The sequence below is a fragment of the Thermobia domestica genome, chromosome 4 (assembly GCF_964235325.1).
Source record: "Thermobia domestica chromosome 4, izTheDome1.hap1.1, whole genome shotgun sequence".
NCBI lineage: Eukaryota > Metazoa > Arthropoda > Insecta > Zygentoma > Lepismatidae > Thermobia > Thermobia domestica.
In genome coordinates, this window is record NC_137457.1 from 9,957,511 (window position 1) to 9,972,382 (window position 14,872).

At 33.0% G+C, this 14,872-nt stretch overlaps 1 protein-coding gene across 3 annotated transcripts in view; it reads left to right on the forward strand.

Annotated features, from left to right (window-relative positions):
* The window catches only part of LOC145683706 (uncharacterized), a 169,118-nt gene that overhangs the window by 87,033 nt on the left and 67,213 nt on the right, over nucleotides 1-14,872 (forward strand). For all 3 annotated transcript variants that reach the window (XM_081755143.1, XM_081755144.1, XM_081755145.1), the window contains exons 28-30: nucleotides 72-116; nucleotides 7,668-7,706; nucleotides 14,531-14,551. In XM_081755143.1, the coding sequence (XP_081611269.1) occupies nucleotides 72-116; nucleotides 7,668-7,706; nucleotides 14,531-14,551 (105 nt within the window). The remainder of the gene's footprint in view (nucleotides 1-71; nucleotides 117-7,667; nucleotides 7,707-14,530; nucleotides 14,552-14,872) is intronic.

Consider the following 14,872-nt stretch of genomic DNA (forward strand, 5'->3'; position numbering starts at 1 on the left):
TACGAAATATTTCATTTCTCCTAACTCCATGCTTGTGCAGAATAAATTAAAATACGTTTTATTAATTTCAGGACCAAAGAAAGATAAAGATGACAACTCGCAACCACCACAACCAGGTAAATAAAAAATAAATGAATTTGCATTATTGATTTTTATGTAACCAGTAACATTTAGTCTAATCAATTATTTAAATGAACATTCGTTGATGTGGCAACACATTTTCTACATAATATGTGATGCAAAAGTCCGGAACTTTGCAATGGAAAAATAATTTTACATAAAAAAATATTTTATTCTTTCATTTTTCCTTGACAATCGATCCAATTATTCCAATGGTCCTCTAACATTTGATTACATTTCATAAAATAGTATGGTTTGCCAAGGCCACCAAAGTATGCACCCGTTCTGCATCCTTATTTGTCGAATATCTCTTCGCCTTAAGGCGTGTCTTCAAGTCACGAAACAAATTATAATTCCTGAAAGCTTGATCTCGAGAATGGTTTACCTGAAGAAATTCTTACTTTTATTCATTAGACTCTCCCTCACCTTCATAGATATGTGAATAGTACAGCAACCATTCAGTGGTAAAGTATTTGTTTTACTTACTTACTTTTTGAAATGGTCCCATACTGCCGCATAATATTCTCCTGAGCCTGTTGTTTTGTTTCTCAAGATATCTGATGAATATTTCGCCTAGTGTATTCTATTAAAGTACTGTCCAATAATTGTTCATCTAACCCACATGAATTTAGTCTTTCTAACGGGGTTATCCTGCCTTCAAGCCAATCTGTAGGCTACCTATTCGACCCCATTTAGTTCCATGTTTTCTTCACTGTTACACATATGTTCATTTAGATTGCGATTAAATAAGTCAAGTTACTTTCTGAATTATTGACATATTGTTGTTTAAGTTGATTTTTAGAAAACGCGGGACCCATTTTTTTCCAATCTTTCACATATGCAAATGTCCATATAAAATATTACTCACACGTTATATTGATATGCTAACTAAGTTAGGTATCTCCCCAACTTTCACTTTACGGGCATCCAAACCATCATACTGAATTTTTTATGACTGGATACCTCAATTGTGCGCCCAATACATAAGGACTCTAAGTGCATGTAAAGTAGCATTTAAATTCTCTAAGCTATCGACAAATGGATATTTCCTACAGAAGACATATTCATCCATGATTTTATAACCGTTCTTAAATTTTTATGGTAATTTCTCTTAAAAGCAATAATTAATCAGGGCACAATCAGTTTGATTCAATTCTTTTACAAAAGTGCAAATACCGTCACTGAAACAATTGCAACTTGTAAATATATAGCCCAATTGTCATGAAAATATACCAAAAATTCTTTGAAAGTTAATACCTTGTAAAAATCGTGTGATCGATAGCAGGTTACATCTAGTGGCGAGTTCCGGCACTTTCACTTCATATAAGTAGAAACAATTTTAGTTTTTTGCTTTAACGAAAAAGAAAGGGATGTTAAAATATAGTGTGCTTTACTTAAATTAGTAATCGCGTAGCCTCTAAATCTAGACAAGGTGAAAACAAAAATTAGAAAAAATCGATAAAGTTTTGTCTGAGCTTTACTTTGATGCCCAGAGCATGACCTGGAAAGTACTCTTAATTTACAAAGTAAGTCTTTGATTTTACGGAGAAAATAGAAAATTTTAGATTTTTTTTAAAAAAATTATGTAGAAAATTATCCATTTTTACAAGAAAAAGTTATGTGAAATATTATAGTTTATAAAAGTATATACAAAAAAGAGCCTTAGACCTTTTAACCTTAAATCAATCGTTTGAAAGGTATGGACAGATCAGAAGACAGGTTAAAGTACATAAATTTAGATTGCAAAATACCTACAAAAAGTAATCTTTGCACGGGAAATAATTGTAATATACAGTTAATATTTCGAGGTTGAAAATTCACCTGTAATAAAATTAACCTACTCTAACAGCGTTGGGATTGGGGTAAGAGGCAACTTTCAAAATTCGAAGGAGAAACCAATTTCTATTATAGAATTGGATTGTAAGAAGAGTGATAAAACTTTATTAGATATTATTTCCCATTCATGATGCATTGCGCTATATTCAGCGAGTTTAAATAGAGAGGCCATGTTTTGCTTTTTAATTATGCTTCACATCTCAACAAAGCTTGGAATGGAACTCCTCCCTGGCTAAGAGGTTAGCATACGCGCCTTTGGCGCGGGAGACCCGGGTTCGATTCCCGGCGGGAGCTCATGTGGTTTGGATTCCACGTTAATCAGTAGGTCCACGTCTCATATAGCCTCGCTGCTGAAAGGGACGCTAAACTGAAATTCAATTCAAAGCTTGGAATGATAACGCCGGTGTCTCAGTATAAAGAAACTTATTTCTTGTACTTACCCTCGCCTCTCACCAATGTTCAGTACTACACTAAGTGTTCCAGTTGACTCCCTTCAGCTTTCGTACATTTATTAATTTGTAGCTAAAATGATTGTATGCAATTTGAGACTGTATATGCAGTAATTTGTTCCATCGTATTGTCATGAGATTTCGGTTCTTGTTGATAAAAAATACTTTTTAGGAGAAAGGCACTAAAACTTCTGGTGAGGTAACGTTCTGCCAGGTTTCCAAAATTAGAATCATTTCTATTTTCTCTTGTGCAGACAGGTAATCCATATTTATGGAGTGACCAGTTGAGTTCAAATGAGTGCAAAATAAAATAACGGCACGAGTAACTAGCTCAGAGACATGAAATGTGCACAGTTCAAACCAAAGAACAGTTCAATGGTTCTGGTAAAAATATCCAATAAAATGCAGTGTCAGAAGAATCCATAAAGTGAAAATAGATACAGTTGAAGACTATTTCAAAAGGAACAAATGGCACGACCTTGAACAAAAATCTTGAATATAATTAGATTAACGCCTTTCTCAATGAAAAAGCGAGTATCAAGTTAAAATATGGATTAGTACCTACATTGTAGTAGGTGTTAACCTCTGACAGAAAGAACAAGCAAAATAATTGGTAGCACACTTCGATTGCTATTGCACTCTGCACTTAATTGCCCTGTCACGAACAGCACATCTGATCTTTTTTATCAGACGTTAACGAGAGCAAAGCCATTTTCAGCTTAGTAAAGGGAATGATTGGCATCAAAAATAGACCTGTTTATCGCTTATTTACTTTAACTTACTAGGGCTCACTTATTACGATTCACGTTTTCACTTATAATGGCTTCATCTACCACGAATAGAGAAAACTGTCTCCAATAAAATCTACTTACCTTTGTTAAGAATAAACGTCTACAATAAAATATGACTCACCCTAATTATAATCCGAAACTAGCCCCCAAGCTATTCCCAGCGACGGCAGGAGCAGAAAAAAATTATGTCACAGGTAATTTCCCCCTTCCAAATTGTTAAATTTTTATTTCGAACTTTTTTTCTTACTTTTTTAGAAATCTTGCAGTTTTAATTTAAAATACTCATCCAATTTCTTCACATTCAGTCTATTAGTCAAAATTCAGTCTCTATTTTGAAACGATAGATTCTACAAGAAAAAAGTCTGGTCTTAATAGGTGTCATGTCAACCTTAGCACGAGAACAGTGAGAACCACAAAACTGTTTTGCACCTATATCACAAACAACCATGTTTCAATACGCCATGTAAATGAACACGATTGTTCAGTATCAAATGTTGCAACACTCTTGATTTCTCTTATTATAAATTAACATTCTAACTGTACTATTTTTGAGGCAATATTAATGCTTGATGCAAACACTGTTTTTTTGATTATTATTACAAAGTTATTCATTAACCCTTTTGACAGTGTGGTATTTTCACCTACCCTATATATACAATTTTAACTTTAAATTGAATCTTTTAGAGTTGTAAATATAAATCATAATTCTTTACTTCACATGAATTATAAAATGTAATCAACAACTATACGGTTAAAGTTTTCATAGAATTGTTTGAAGCATACAAAGTGGCCTAATCTAAAGTTAATAGTAATACAGAAATACAATTGAATTGTTTATTAAAAACGAAGTTTGAATGGCATAAAATGTTACTTTTCCCAGATTTTCTCCGCTTAGTAACTCTGAATTTTACTTTTTACCATTGTTAATCAGAAATAACCATAATAATTCCAAATTATTAAAAAAAAAGGTTTATAAGAATATGGTGTGCATGGTGAGAAGGGCCTAAATAGCGTGAAGTTTTAATATCTAAATTTCGATACAAATGCATTAATCATGAACTGGAAGACCAGCCGGAAAACGACAATTAGGAGGACGTAGGTGCAGATGGAGGGACAATAATAAGATCAACTTCGTAGAAATAGAAATACAAAGTAGAAACTGGAGGCAGTTAGCTAAAGATAGAAGGCAGTTGAGAACTTTTGAGAACGCTGCATTGAATCTCCTGGTTCCATAGGCCATAGAGTTACTTAGCTTATGTATTTGCTTATTACATACTACATGCAAGAAGAAAAAAAACACAGATCATACATGAATTAAAAACTGAAACCGGAAGTAGGCTCAAATCTTGCAAACGGTACGACATATTGAAAAAGTAATCGAAAAAATCTTCCATTTACGGTATCTCTTGCCGATTTTTACCAAGACTTCTTTTACTTGTGTCTGAAAAGGGACATGTACAGATGTGAGGAATAACAAGGAGATTAATGCTCATATATGAATGATGCGCTGTGTAAAGAGCGCAGGTTCAGCTAGTCTATATATTAAAATGCTAGGTTTATATGTTTGTCGCCAATTCTTTCAACAATGAGATCTTGAAAACGGCGAGTGCTAGAAGCGTGCCGTTTTCGCTGGTCGATTCCAAATTTTGTGTAGATTATCCAGTTCTAATTGAATATTCTTAAACAACATGGCCGTTATTTATTTATTTTAATTTTTAGGAGTCCACTGGAAATGTTGAAATTTTCAAAAGAAAGTAATAAAGCATCATATCCTATGAGTTATACATTCCAACACAAAATTGATGTATATATAGGTTGTATGTGTCTCACGTGTTTGTTTGATGAGCAAATGATAATGATATTCAAAGGATAACCATTTCTCCAAGCTACGATGAATCTTTATTCTTTGGAACGTTTTGCCCAATGAACGCCATATATCGCTCACATTATAATTACTTGTGTATGTAATGTATTTGTTTATTATATACTGTACACAAGAAGAAAGAAAACACTGATCATAGATGAATCAGAAAATAGTACCAAACCTAAAACAATTGAAGGAAATAAACTTGTAATTTTTTCCTCCATTCATTCACATATTCCAATCCCATTCCTCTTCGTCATTCGAGTATATCTTTTATTCTCCATAGGAGATCTTCTTTGGCCCACTGACCTACGGATTGAAACTGAAATTCAGGCATAAAAAAACTTTTCGTGAAGGACGATTTTTCCCATAGGAGTTTTTCAAACAGAAGTCCATTGCAGTAACCACCCATTTATCAAAATCAAACAACTGATGCATTGCAAAACCTTTTAGTCACTAAAGACGCTTCACATATTATTCGGCGAGAATGCAAAAATAAATTGTATTTACTATGCTAATTGGCGCACACAAAAATTTTGCATTCCGTGAGTGACATTCGCTAGGTTATGACGTCCAACATCTCAACTCCTAAACACAAGTTCTGAACTCTCGAGTTTGGAAGCAGGCTAATTTCTTGCAAACGAGCCAAAATATTGAAAATCAAATCAAAAAATCTCCCCTTTACAATATCCGTTGCCAATTGTCATTACATATATTAAATTTAATATACTTACGAGAATTCTAAGCCCAACCGAAAGTATGTTCATATTTCGCAAAAGGTGCGAGATATTAAAAAAATAATCGAAAAAACTCCCTCGGCAATTCTAACTTCAAACTGGAAGTAGGCTCATATCTCACAAACGTGCTGGAAATTGAAAAATAATTGAAAAACCTCCTCTTTATGATACCCCTTTCCGATTCTCATTACGATACATATACCGAATTGCATCTTACTCGACAATTGGGGTTGCGGTGGTTCAGTGGTAGAGCGTTCACCTCTGGTGTGCGGTGTTCCTGGTTGGATCTCAGCTCGCGACATCGGACCTTGTAATTGACAAACATCCTGTGTCTGAGTTTTCTCAGGTTCTCCCATTTCCTCCATCTTTCTTCATGGCACAATTTCAATCATTTCTCATACTCACATCTTCTTTAGCCTACAAGGCATAATCGTGGGACGTAGAACTCAAAGATTTCATTTTTCCCTCCACAATTCCAACTACAGCCTGAAGTAGCATCATATCTCGTAAACGTTGCGATATATTGAAAAAAGTAATAGAAAAATCTTCCCTCTATAATAACCCTTACCGGTTTTTATCAAGCTACATACATATACCACATTTCATCTCCCTACGACAATTCTAACTCTAAAACCGGAAGTAGGATCATGTCTCGCAAACATTACGATATATCAAAAATTATCCCAAAGTTTCCCCTTTACGATGCCCATTTCCCTTTTTACTTCTTATCAAATTACATACATGTATCATATTTCACCTACCTACAACAATTCTAACTCCAAAACTGTAAAGCCTTCCCCGCTGATCAACGGGCTAGCGTGCATGATTTTGGTGTAAATGTCCTGTTTTCTATTCCCAGAGGGAGCATACAGAAAGAATGGTTCATATTACACTTTACAGTGTAGGTCCACATCTCTAATAGCACCTATGCTGAAAACGGACGGTCCAACGTTCTCTCATACAATGCATGTTTCTTAAATTGTATTATTAACTTCTCTTATTGTCATGAAAGTAAATTTCAGTTACTTATGCTTCATCCAAATTTATATCACGGGAAGAAACAATGATTATGTAGCTAATATGGAACTAACTGTATAATGTTATTGCAACTAAAAATACTTTCGAGCTTATGAACACTCTGTAGATAAATATAAGCAGGGTGTTTCAAAACAACACCGACAACGTTTGGAAGCTGATCCCTGACACGAAGATACGATAGTAAGTATAGACCAACCTGGGTGCACAAATGCTTCCATTCGGAGTTATAGGATGCCGAAAACATTAAAAATGAACTTTAAAGGTTCATAGGTCCAAACCTATGGTAAATGCCGTAGTTGGCTCAAGACTTCACTTAGGAACTAGTATGTGACCTATCCAATTACCAATCCAGTGATACTTCCGCAACAATTTTTATACAGGTAATTCGTGAGTACTTCAAATTATATGCCCGTTGCCAAACTGCCTCTGTAAAAATTGTTGTGTGACTACCTTAGGATTCTCCAACATGGATTTTTGAATAGGGTACATACTAGTTCCTAAATGAAGTCTGGACCCGACTACGGTAGGTCATATAGTTTTAAAACTATGGACCTTTACAGTTCATTTTTCCATGTTTTCGGTAGCCTTTAACTCCGAAAGGAAGCATTTGTGCATCCAGGTTGGTCTATACTTTTTGTGTTATCTTGGCGTTAGGAATCATCTCATAAACGTTGTCTGTGTTCTTTGAAACATCCTATATATGAACATATATATGAACATTTGCAAACAGATATAATAAATGTGTCATTGTATAATAAATAATTTGCATTTCTAGCGTTACATGTTTAAGCATCATGAAATTGAATGTTTCTACAGAATATTTATTTCGCAGGTTCTGCTACAGGATTTGGTGCAAGAAAATTCAGACGAGGTATTTTACTTATATTGATAAAGTATAAGTGATTTTATTAATTATCCTTACCGTATAATATTTAAAACATCACTTCAGTATTCAATTTTGTAATAGCATATTTTAATGTAGATATCCAATACCAGAGTATAGTAGAAATGTATTATTGTTAATTACGTACCTGGAGATAAGTCTTTAAATATTAACATTATTTTTTTCATAAATAACCAAACGATCAATCCAGGCTCCTGTGAGAAACTCATTTCTTTATGCATGTATTTAAGAGCTCTTCAAGTTCTCATATGTCCAATCATCAATTGCATGTCATACGTCTTATATGTTTAGATTATCTAGACAATGCAATACAATTATGTCTCTTCGACTTATTACATTATTTTCATGTGGTGATCCTGTTTTTTACGACTAACGAAATTTATAACCGGCAAGTGATATGCAACAAGTGGGTGTAAATGTAAATTAGGTTGGAAGTATTAGCCATAGTTAAAGTCCACATAAAACGCTTCTATTCTCGGATAGCCTTAAACTATACGGCTTAGAGACTAAAGTATCATTCTGTAACTACATCTTACCTTTTTCTAAACTTGGCCAAAAACCGCTTTGTGAATCAAAAGCCTTCCCAACAATATTATCAGTCCAGCTTCACTGAAATATATATAAAAGTAACTTTTGATATGATTACTGTTACACATAAGAGTGTATACATGTTTTTAATTATTAACTTTTGGAACTTTGTAGTATCTATAGTTTTATGGAGGGAGCGAATATTTAATTATTAATTTACATTAACGTGTCTCCAAACTTCAAATGGCGTTCCTCTATTTTTCACGTAAACCACAAGTTTCTGCACATGGTGAAAGGTCAGTGGCTTTCTGGTCATCGAACGGGGTCAGTGACGAATCCAGTCCTATATACGGTACGAGAAAATGTCCTGATGAAAAGTATATTCTTACAGCACATGGCTCAAACAAGGGTAGTATTACAACGTGAAAAATTAGATAGATACACAAAGCTAAATGAAAAATATTTCAAATTAAAATCATTTAAAAATTGAAATTCTTTTCAATACTAACACTTGACATTCGCGAGAATAGACCTGTATAAAAGAATAATTCGTATAAAACCCGCATTTCTTCCATCCATGTATATGCGAAGTTATTTTCCTTTGAAAGTTCTCGTAGTATCTATTCAGTATCGCCTGCAAAGAATAAATCTTTCAGTGTTGAATTCTAATTCACCAATAATAGTTTTGTAATAATCAAGTGACTTCGTGATACGATTATTGAGGAACAAATTATGATGCCAGCTTAAAAGCTTTCAAACTGCCATTAAATTCAGTTCATCTTTACTGTAATGTGGATATGATTTCAGAATAAATCATGTATGTTTGTCAAATTTCATAATATTGAATTAAGTCACTTTTGACAGAAGACGCGTTTCAATATACTTCAAATACCATGATTGGTCACGGTAAACATATAATATGAGCAATAAAGTAATTATACACGGTGTATATGTGTTCATAAGGCAAATATAACAATTTTGCTACAGGTTTCTAGAAGAATAGTGAAATATAAAAAGTATCACTTCATAAAACAAAATGCTGAAACAGTGTTCAGAAAATAGAGTAATAGGTATTTTTTTACCAACATATAGAACAATTTTACCAAAACCTTACCATACTTTTATTTTTTGTTATCAGAACTTGATAAAATCTTTACGTTGGTGTGATTGAATGTGCTCCTCAAGTATGTTATTACCAAATATCGTACCAGTTTAAATAAAACAGTCGTCATCTCCAAATACATTATTTTGCTTTCCTTGAGCCGACAATTGTCTTCCGTGGTGAATGATGCATAGAGTCTACGATGCGAAAACACTTTCGAATCAGTCACCCAATCATCAGATATGAACTTCTTTCCCATCAAATGCTGGAAAATACACGTAGCCAGTGGGAGTATTTTTGGGGGAAGCATATTAAGGGAGAAATGGTTTCAGTAAGCAACTCCACGAAGAAAACTGTAAAGTATTGTCTTCGCTAGCTCACCAAACCAGTAAAAATATTATCTGGGTTTCGGAAACAATTCTGAACGTGGATCGCGACTTAACCATTTTGCTGAGAGTTTACGATATTTATAAAAATCATTGTTCACTAAAAACGGGAATTTAATGCAAGAAACTTTCTACACCTTTGGTACAATCAGATCACTTCATACTTTCAAACACCAATACTTTTTCACCGATATAAACTCATCTAGTACCATGCACAAACACTGAGCAACAAAAGGACTACATTCAAGATTACCAGTGAAAGTGTCGCCTGAGATCCGTGGTAAAATTAGTCAACAAACAGGCCACGAAATTATACTATTCTAACGTGACAAGGTCTAGATGTAAATCTGCTCAGTTCAATGTCAGCCAGAACCTCCTCAGATAACACATTTCTTAATATAAGACACACACACCTGCAAACTGTAGAAAAGACACTTGGAAACCGCGAAAATTCTAGCGAATTGTAATATGAGATGGTGCATGCATTTATCTTATATTAAAGGTAATATTCGAGCAATTACGGAGTATGTCATCTGTTGCAGCAGACGTATTGAAAATTCTTCCCAGTAAACTGAAAGTTTCCCTTAAAGAATCATTTTTGTCAAAAGATGTGCTTATGAGAAAATATCACTGGTATATAAAACCCTAAGGTTGAACAGTGAAGATTTCCAGTAATACATCACAACATAAGTCAACTGAAAATACATTCCTCGCTAGCAGAGATCCGCGAAGGATAAGGTGAGGATCTATTAAAACAAATCGTACACTTTTCTCTACACAGTTTTTATTATGGCATGAAGCAGGAAACCGGAATCCGTTTTGCTATTTTATATGGTATTCGTATACAAAGATCTCACGAAACCCAAATTGCCTTCTCTGCATTTGATCAATTAACACAGTAAATACAGTATTTCCGTTATTAGTATGGAAATCGAAAGTGAAGAAATTGGAGAGAACTTTTTATGCCAGTGCTCTAACATAGTTTGATTCAATAGAAATAGCGATGTCAAACAAGAATATATTTTATTGATGTGCGATAGTAAACAGTCGGTATTATTGATACTGCTTTCATATAATAAGTTCCGTATACTTTCATTATCAGTTGAAAATTAACCATCTTTTGTACTAACTGAAACAATTCTTAATCAGTGGAAACTTGAATAGTTAGTATGGAAATTGTATTGCACAGGATGGTTCAAAAAACAGGGAAATTATGAAAATTAAATAATTTCATGGAAACATTTTTTAAAAAAAAATATCTAATAATGCAATTTTAGAATACACAAAAATAAATGATAAGCTAACAAAGCAGAGGATTAGGAGGAAAATTGCATGTCACCATTTTTCGAAATTACGAATATCCCGAAAAATTGGCGTACAGCAGCCATCAATATTCCTGCTGTGTGGAACGTTGACCCATTCTTTTGAAACTAGGCTGTATCAATAATGTGTGGCAATCTCTGTAGTTGTTGCGAAACAAAAGTTTCAAGCATGGCGACGTAACGATTCGATGTGACTGTAATCGCATGATCATTCTCATCCTCAAAACAGTAAGGGCACATCACATGGTATGATGACATAACACACCACACAGTAACTTCGTTGCTGTGCAAAAGATGCTGGTGTACCTCCAAAACTTGTCTTGTGCACGGCGTCCTAAATTAAAATTACGGCAGAATTCTCCACATGCCTTTTCCACACTGTTATTTTTCTTGTAAAACGCTTTGATCACGAAAGCACATTGCGCACCACTCCAAGTATTCATAATAACTAAATGACAGGTTGTCGTTGACACACTGGCGTACGTCATTCACTGTTACCAAAATACCAATGTTGCCAACAGAACTTCCAAAATATCCCATTTCTTCGAATCCTGTACAATTAAGTACAAAATACTTTACCAACAATTTTCTTTCGAGAGTTCTTAGTATCATAATATCAAGAAACTTTGAGAAATAATGCAATGAAATGTGGTTCCACAAAGGATTGTATAATATTACAATACTTTTGAAATAACTGTAACGAGGAATGATTTAATTTCATGAAGTTATTGGAACAAGTAATCTTATAAAGTAATTTGATATAAAAATAACTTATGTTATAGAATCAGTTACCAGAACAACAACAAATTCATTTTGCACGATAAGTAACGAGTAATGAATTTATTTCTGAAATGTTTGAGGGTTGAAACATGTTGTTTCAATAACAATTAATAATAACTAATAAAGAATTTATTTTATGAAGTACTGTGATCGCTAATATACGACTTAACTTAGGATGTAATTGTATCAAGTAATAGCTGTATTTTATGAAGAAAATGAAACAAGTTAGAAGTAAATTTTATGAATTAACTCAAATGAGCAGCACGTTAATGCCATAAACTATTTTAAACAAAGAAAGAGTTAATTTTGTAATATAAAACTGTAAGAAACAATTTTGTTTATAAACTTGTGTTAAGGATTTACAGGTAAAATTTTACGAAATAACTAAGACATTTAACCAGATATTTTCATGAAGTAACTAAAATGAGTAACAAGTTAATTTTATTAAATACCTAAAATGTAAAACGTAACAGGTATTTTTTAAAAGCAACAAGGCAACGAAAGAGCAAATTTTATCAGATACACACTTTACTTTGCACTTTTGCATTCTCTTTCGTTCGAACCGCAAATGAGAAACAGAAGATTTGTTTTTGAAGCAAGAATCTTTCACAGAAATTTTTAAAATCTGTAAGAAATTAAGTTTCGTGTCAGTTATATATACTTCACTTACATAATATATGTATATGCAGTACTTTGATAAGAGAATCACCATTTTAATTCCTATTCACAAAGAGCTTGTTATGAGTTCTGAAGGAATATGCAGGCTAAATACATTTTACATTTGCTTAGTATATCAAATCGATATGTCCGTTTCCTTTTAGATTTTTTCAAATATCTATCGTATGAAAGAAGCGTCAGTTGCCAAATATTATCGTAAATAAAAGTAAGATTATTTATATTATAACAGGATAAGTAAATTTTCAATTTTGTACTCTTGGATACCCTTCAATTAAGCTAAGAAATTAATCTAAGAATGCAAAGTGCATATGACTTAAATTTAAATTTGGAATCAAATTTTGTGTAGGCGTAAAATACAAAATAGTTATATCCTATGCGAAATCCTACAGCAAATTAATAAAATGAAATGGTAACTGTAAGTAAGACCTATCTTAAAAGGTAATCAATTAAGTGATAATTACAAAACAACCGACTTTTGTATTTCGTGTAGATTAATCTCGGCATTCAAGTCCAAAACGAACGTTTCCTAGAATGATATATTCAAAGTGATGCCGTTATCGAAAAGAGATTGTGTGCGTTCTTTAGCACGTTACACCTACGCCAATAAACTTCATTAATAAATAGTTCAGGGTAAGCTGCTGTAGCTGCTTTAAATAAAAAAAATCATTTTAAAATCTTTGATCAGATGCTACTCCCATGAAACGAAAAAGATATGCTTTTAGCCTCATAAAGTGGGAAGTGAGTCAGCAGATAAACTCGATGGAAAAATATAAGTTTAACTGGTATCAGTACAGACAGAAATACGAAATATGAAATTAGAATGTCTCAAAATATATAGTGCATATTCAATTATCCAGCAAATTCTTCTATCCAAAAACGACCAAGTCATGTTCTTGCCGGCCACGAGAGATTTTAAGTACTAAACATTTTCACTAATATTTGATCACTGATTTTTTATAGTTTTTCTGTTGTTATGAAAACATGTATATTATGAAACGCTAACAAAATTAGAATAACGTTTTCCACAGATACGCTCCTTGAATATCATAAATTTGATGCTTTCTGCGGGAGAACAACAATGTTAAAGACTGCCATTATATCTTCGTATGTCTTAGAGATGTCTAAGGTAATGTTTCAATAATGCGGTAATCCAGTGGTTAGTTTTTATTAAAAGAACCAGTATTGCCGCCTGTCATTACATCAAAGAGCTATCAGAAGTAATTCAGAATAAAAGGCAAGCTTTTTCATTTTCTCCTTTGCCAAATCCAACGTTTTATTTACAAATAATTACAAATGTCAATCCAATGAACACATAATATAAAAACAGATAGCTATTAAAATTGACGCTTTGCTACATCACAGGAAAGTAAAAACTTGAAACTTATGTCACCAAAATGACAAGGTTTTGAAAATGAAAAATACAACTTACTTTAAAAGGATTGGTGTCCAGTTCTTCGTCGTCCACTCATACGTATTTCGAGTCAGGATCATTTTGAATTTTGATCTGGGTCTGAATCTGAGTATGAAACCGAACGTGAACCTGCTTGCCTCTCTGTTTTCTCATGTAGCCTTAGGTTGACTGTAATTACTTTGTTTCTCTCCTAATGGTTCTGAATGACACGAGAGGATACGTGATCGCCTGAGAATAATACGTTTGTTTAAAATTCTTCTCTTACATTTAGATTCCGATTACTTAATTAAATAAAATCCCATCACCTAATATTGACATTTTTAACAGTTGCCACAAAAATAATATTTGCAATTTCAGTCTTTTTTAACATTTGAGTAAAATTCTTAATGTCTTTTATAAAATAAATATTTTTTAAACTGTGTTCTTAGCTTTTCATCACAGTAAGGAGATGTACTGAGAATACTAATTGCCATGTTAAACATATGTTACATTAAAGTAACTAGTTAATCAGTTCGTTGAGTTTTTGCAGATTTCAAAGGCGAGTTTTACTAATTATTATTATATTTTATTTTCCTACATAACAGCTAGCGGTAAGAGGATGCAAGGTAAGGAACATTTGTTTTACTAATTTCTATGCTTTAAATTCAAAAATGTCTGATTGTGACGAATGTATGAAAGAAACAAAAAGCGAAAGTTGTTCTTTATAGTAAAATAAATAATTTTCTTTCTCTATATATTATAGTAATAAGTGACATTAAAATAACAATACCCAGTCATACAGATGTAACAATTAATAATTCATTTAGTAGCTATAATCTCCAAACTGATTTAGTGTATTGATCTAGTACTAATGACAGAGTTGAGAGTAGAATCCACCAGAAAGTCCACTGGTACAAAATCATAATTCACTTACCGAAAGTCATTGC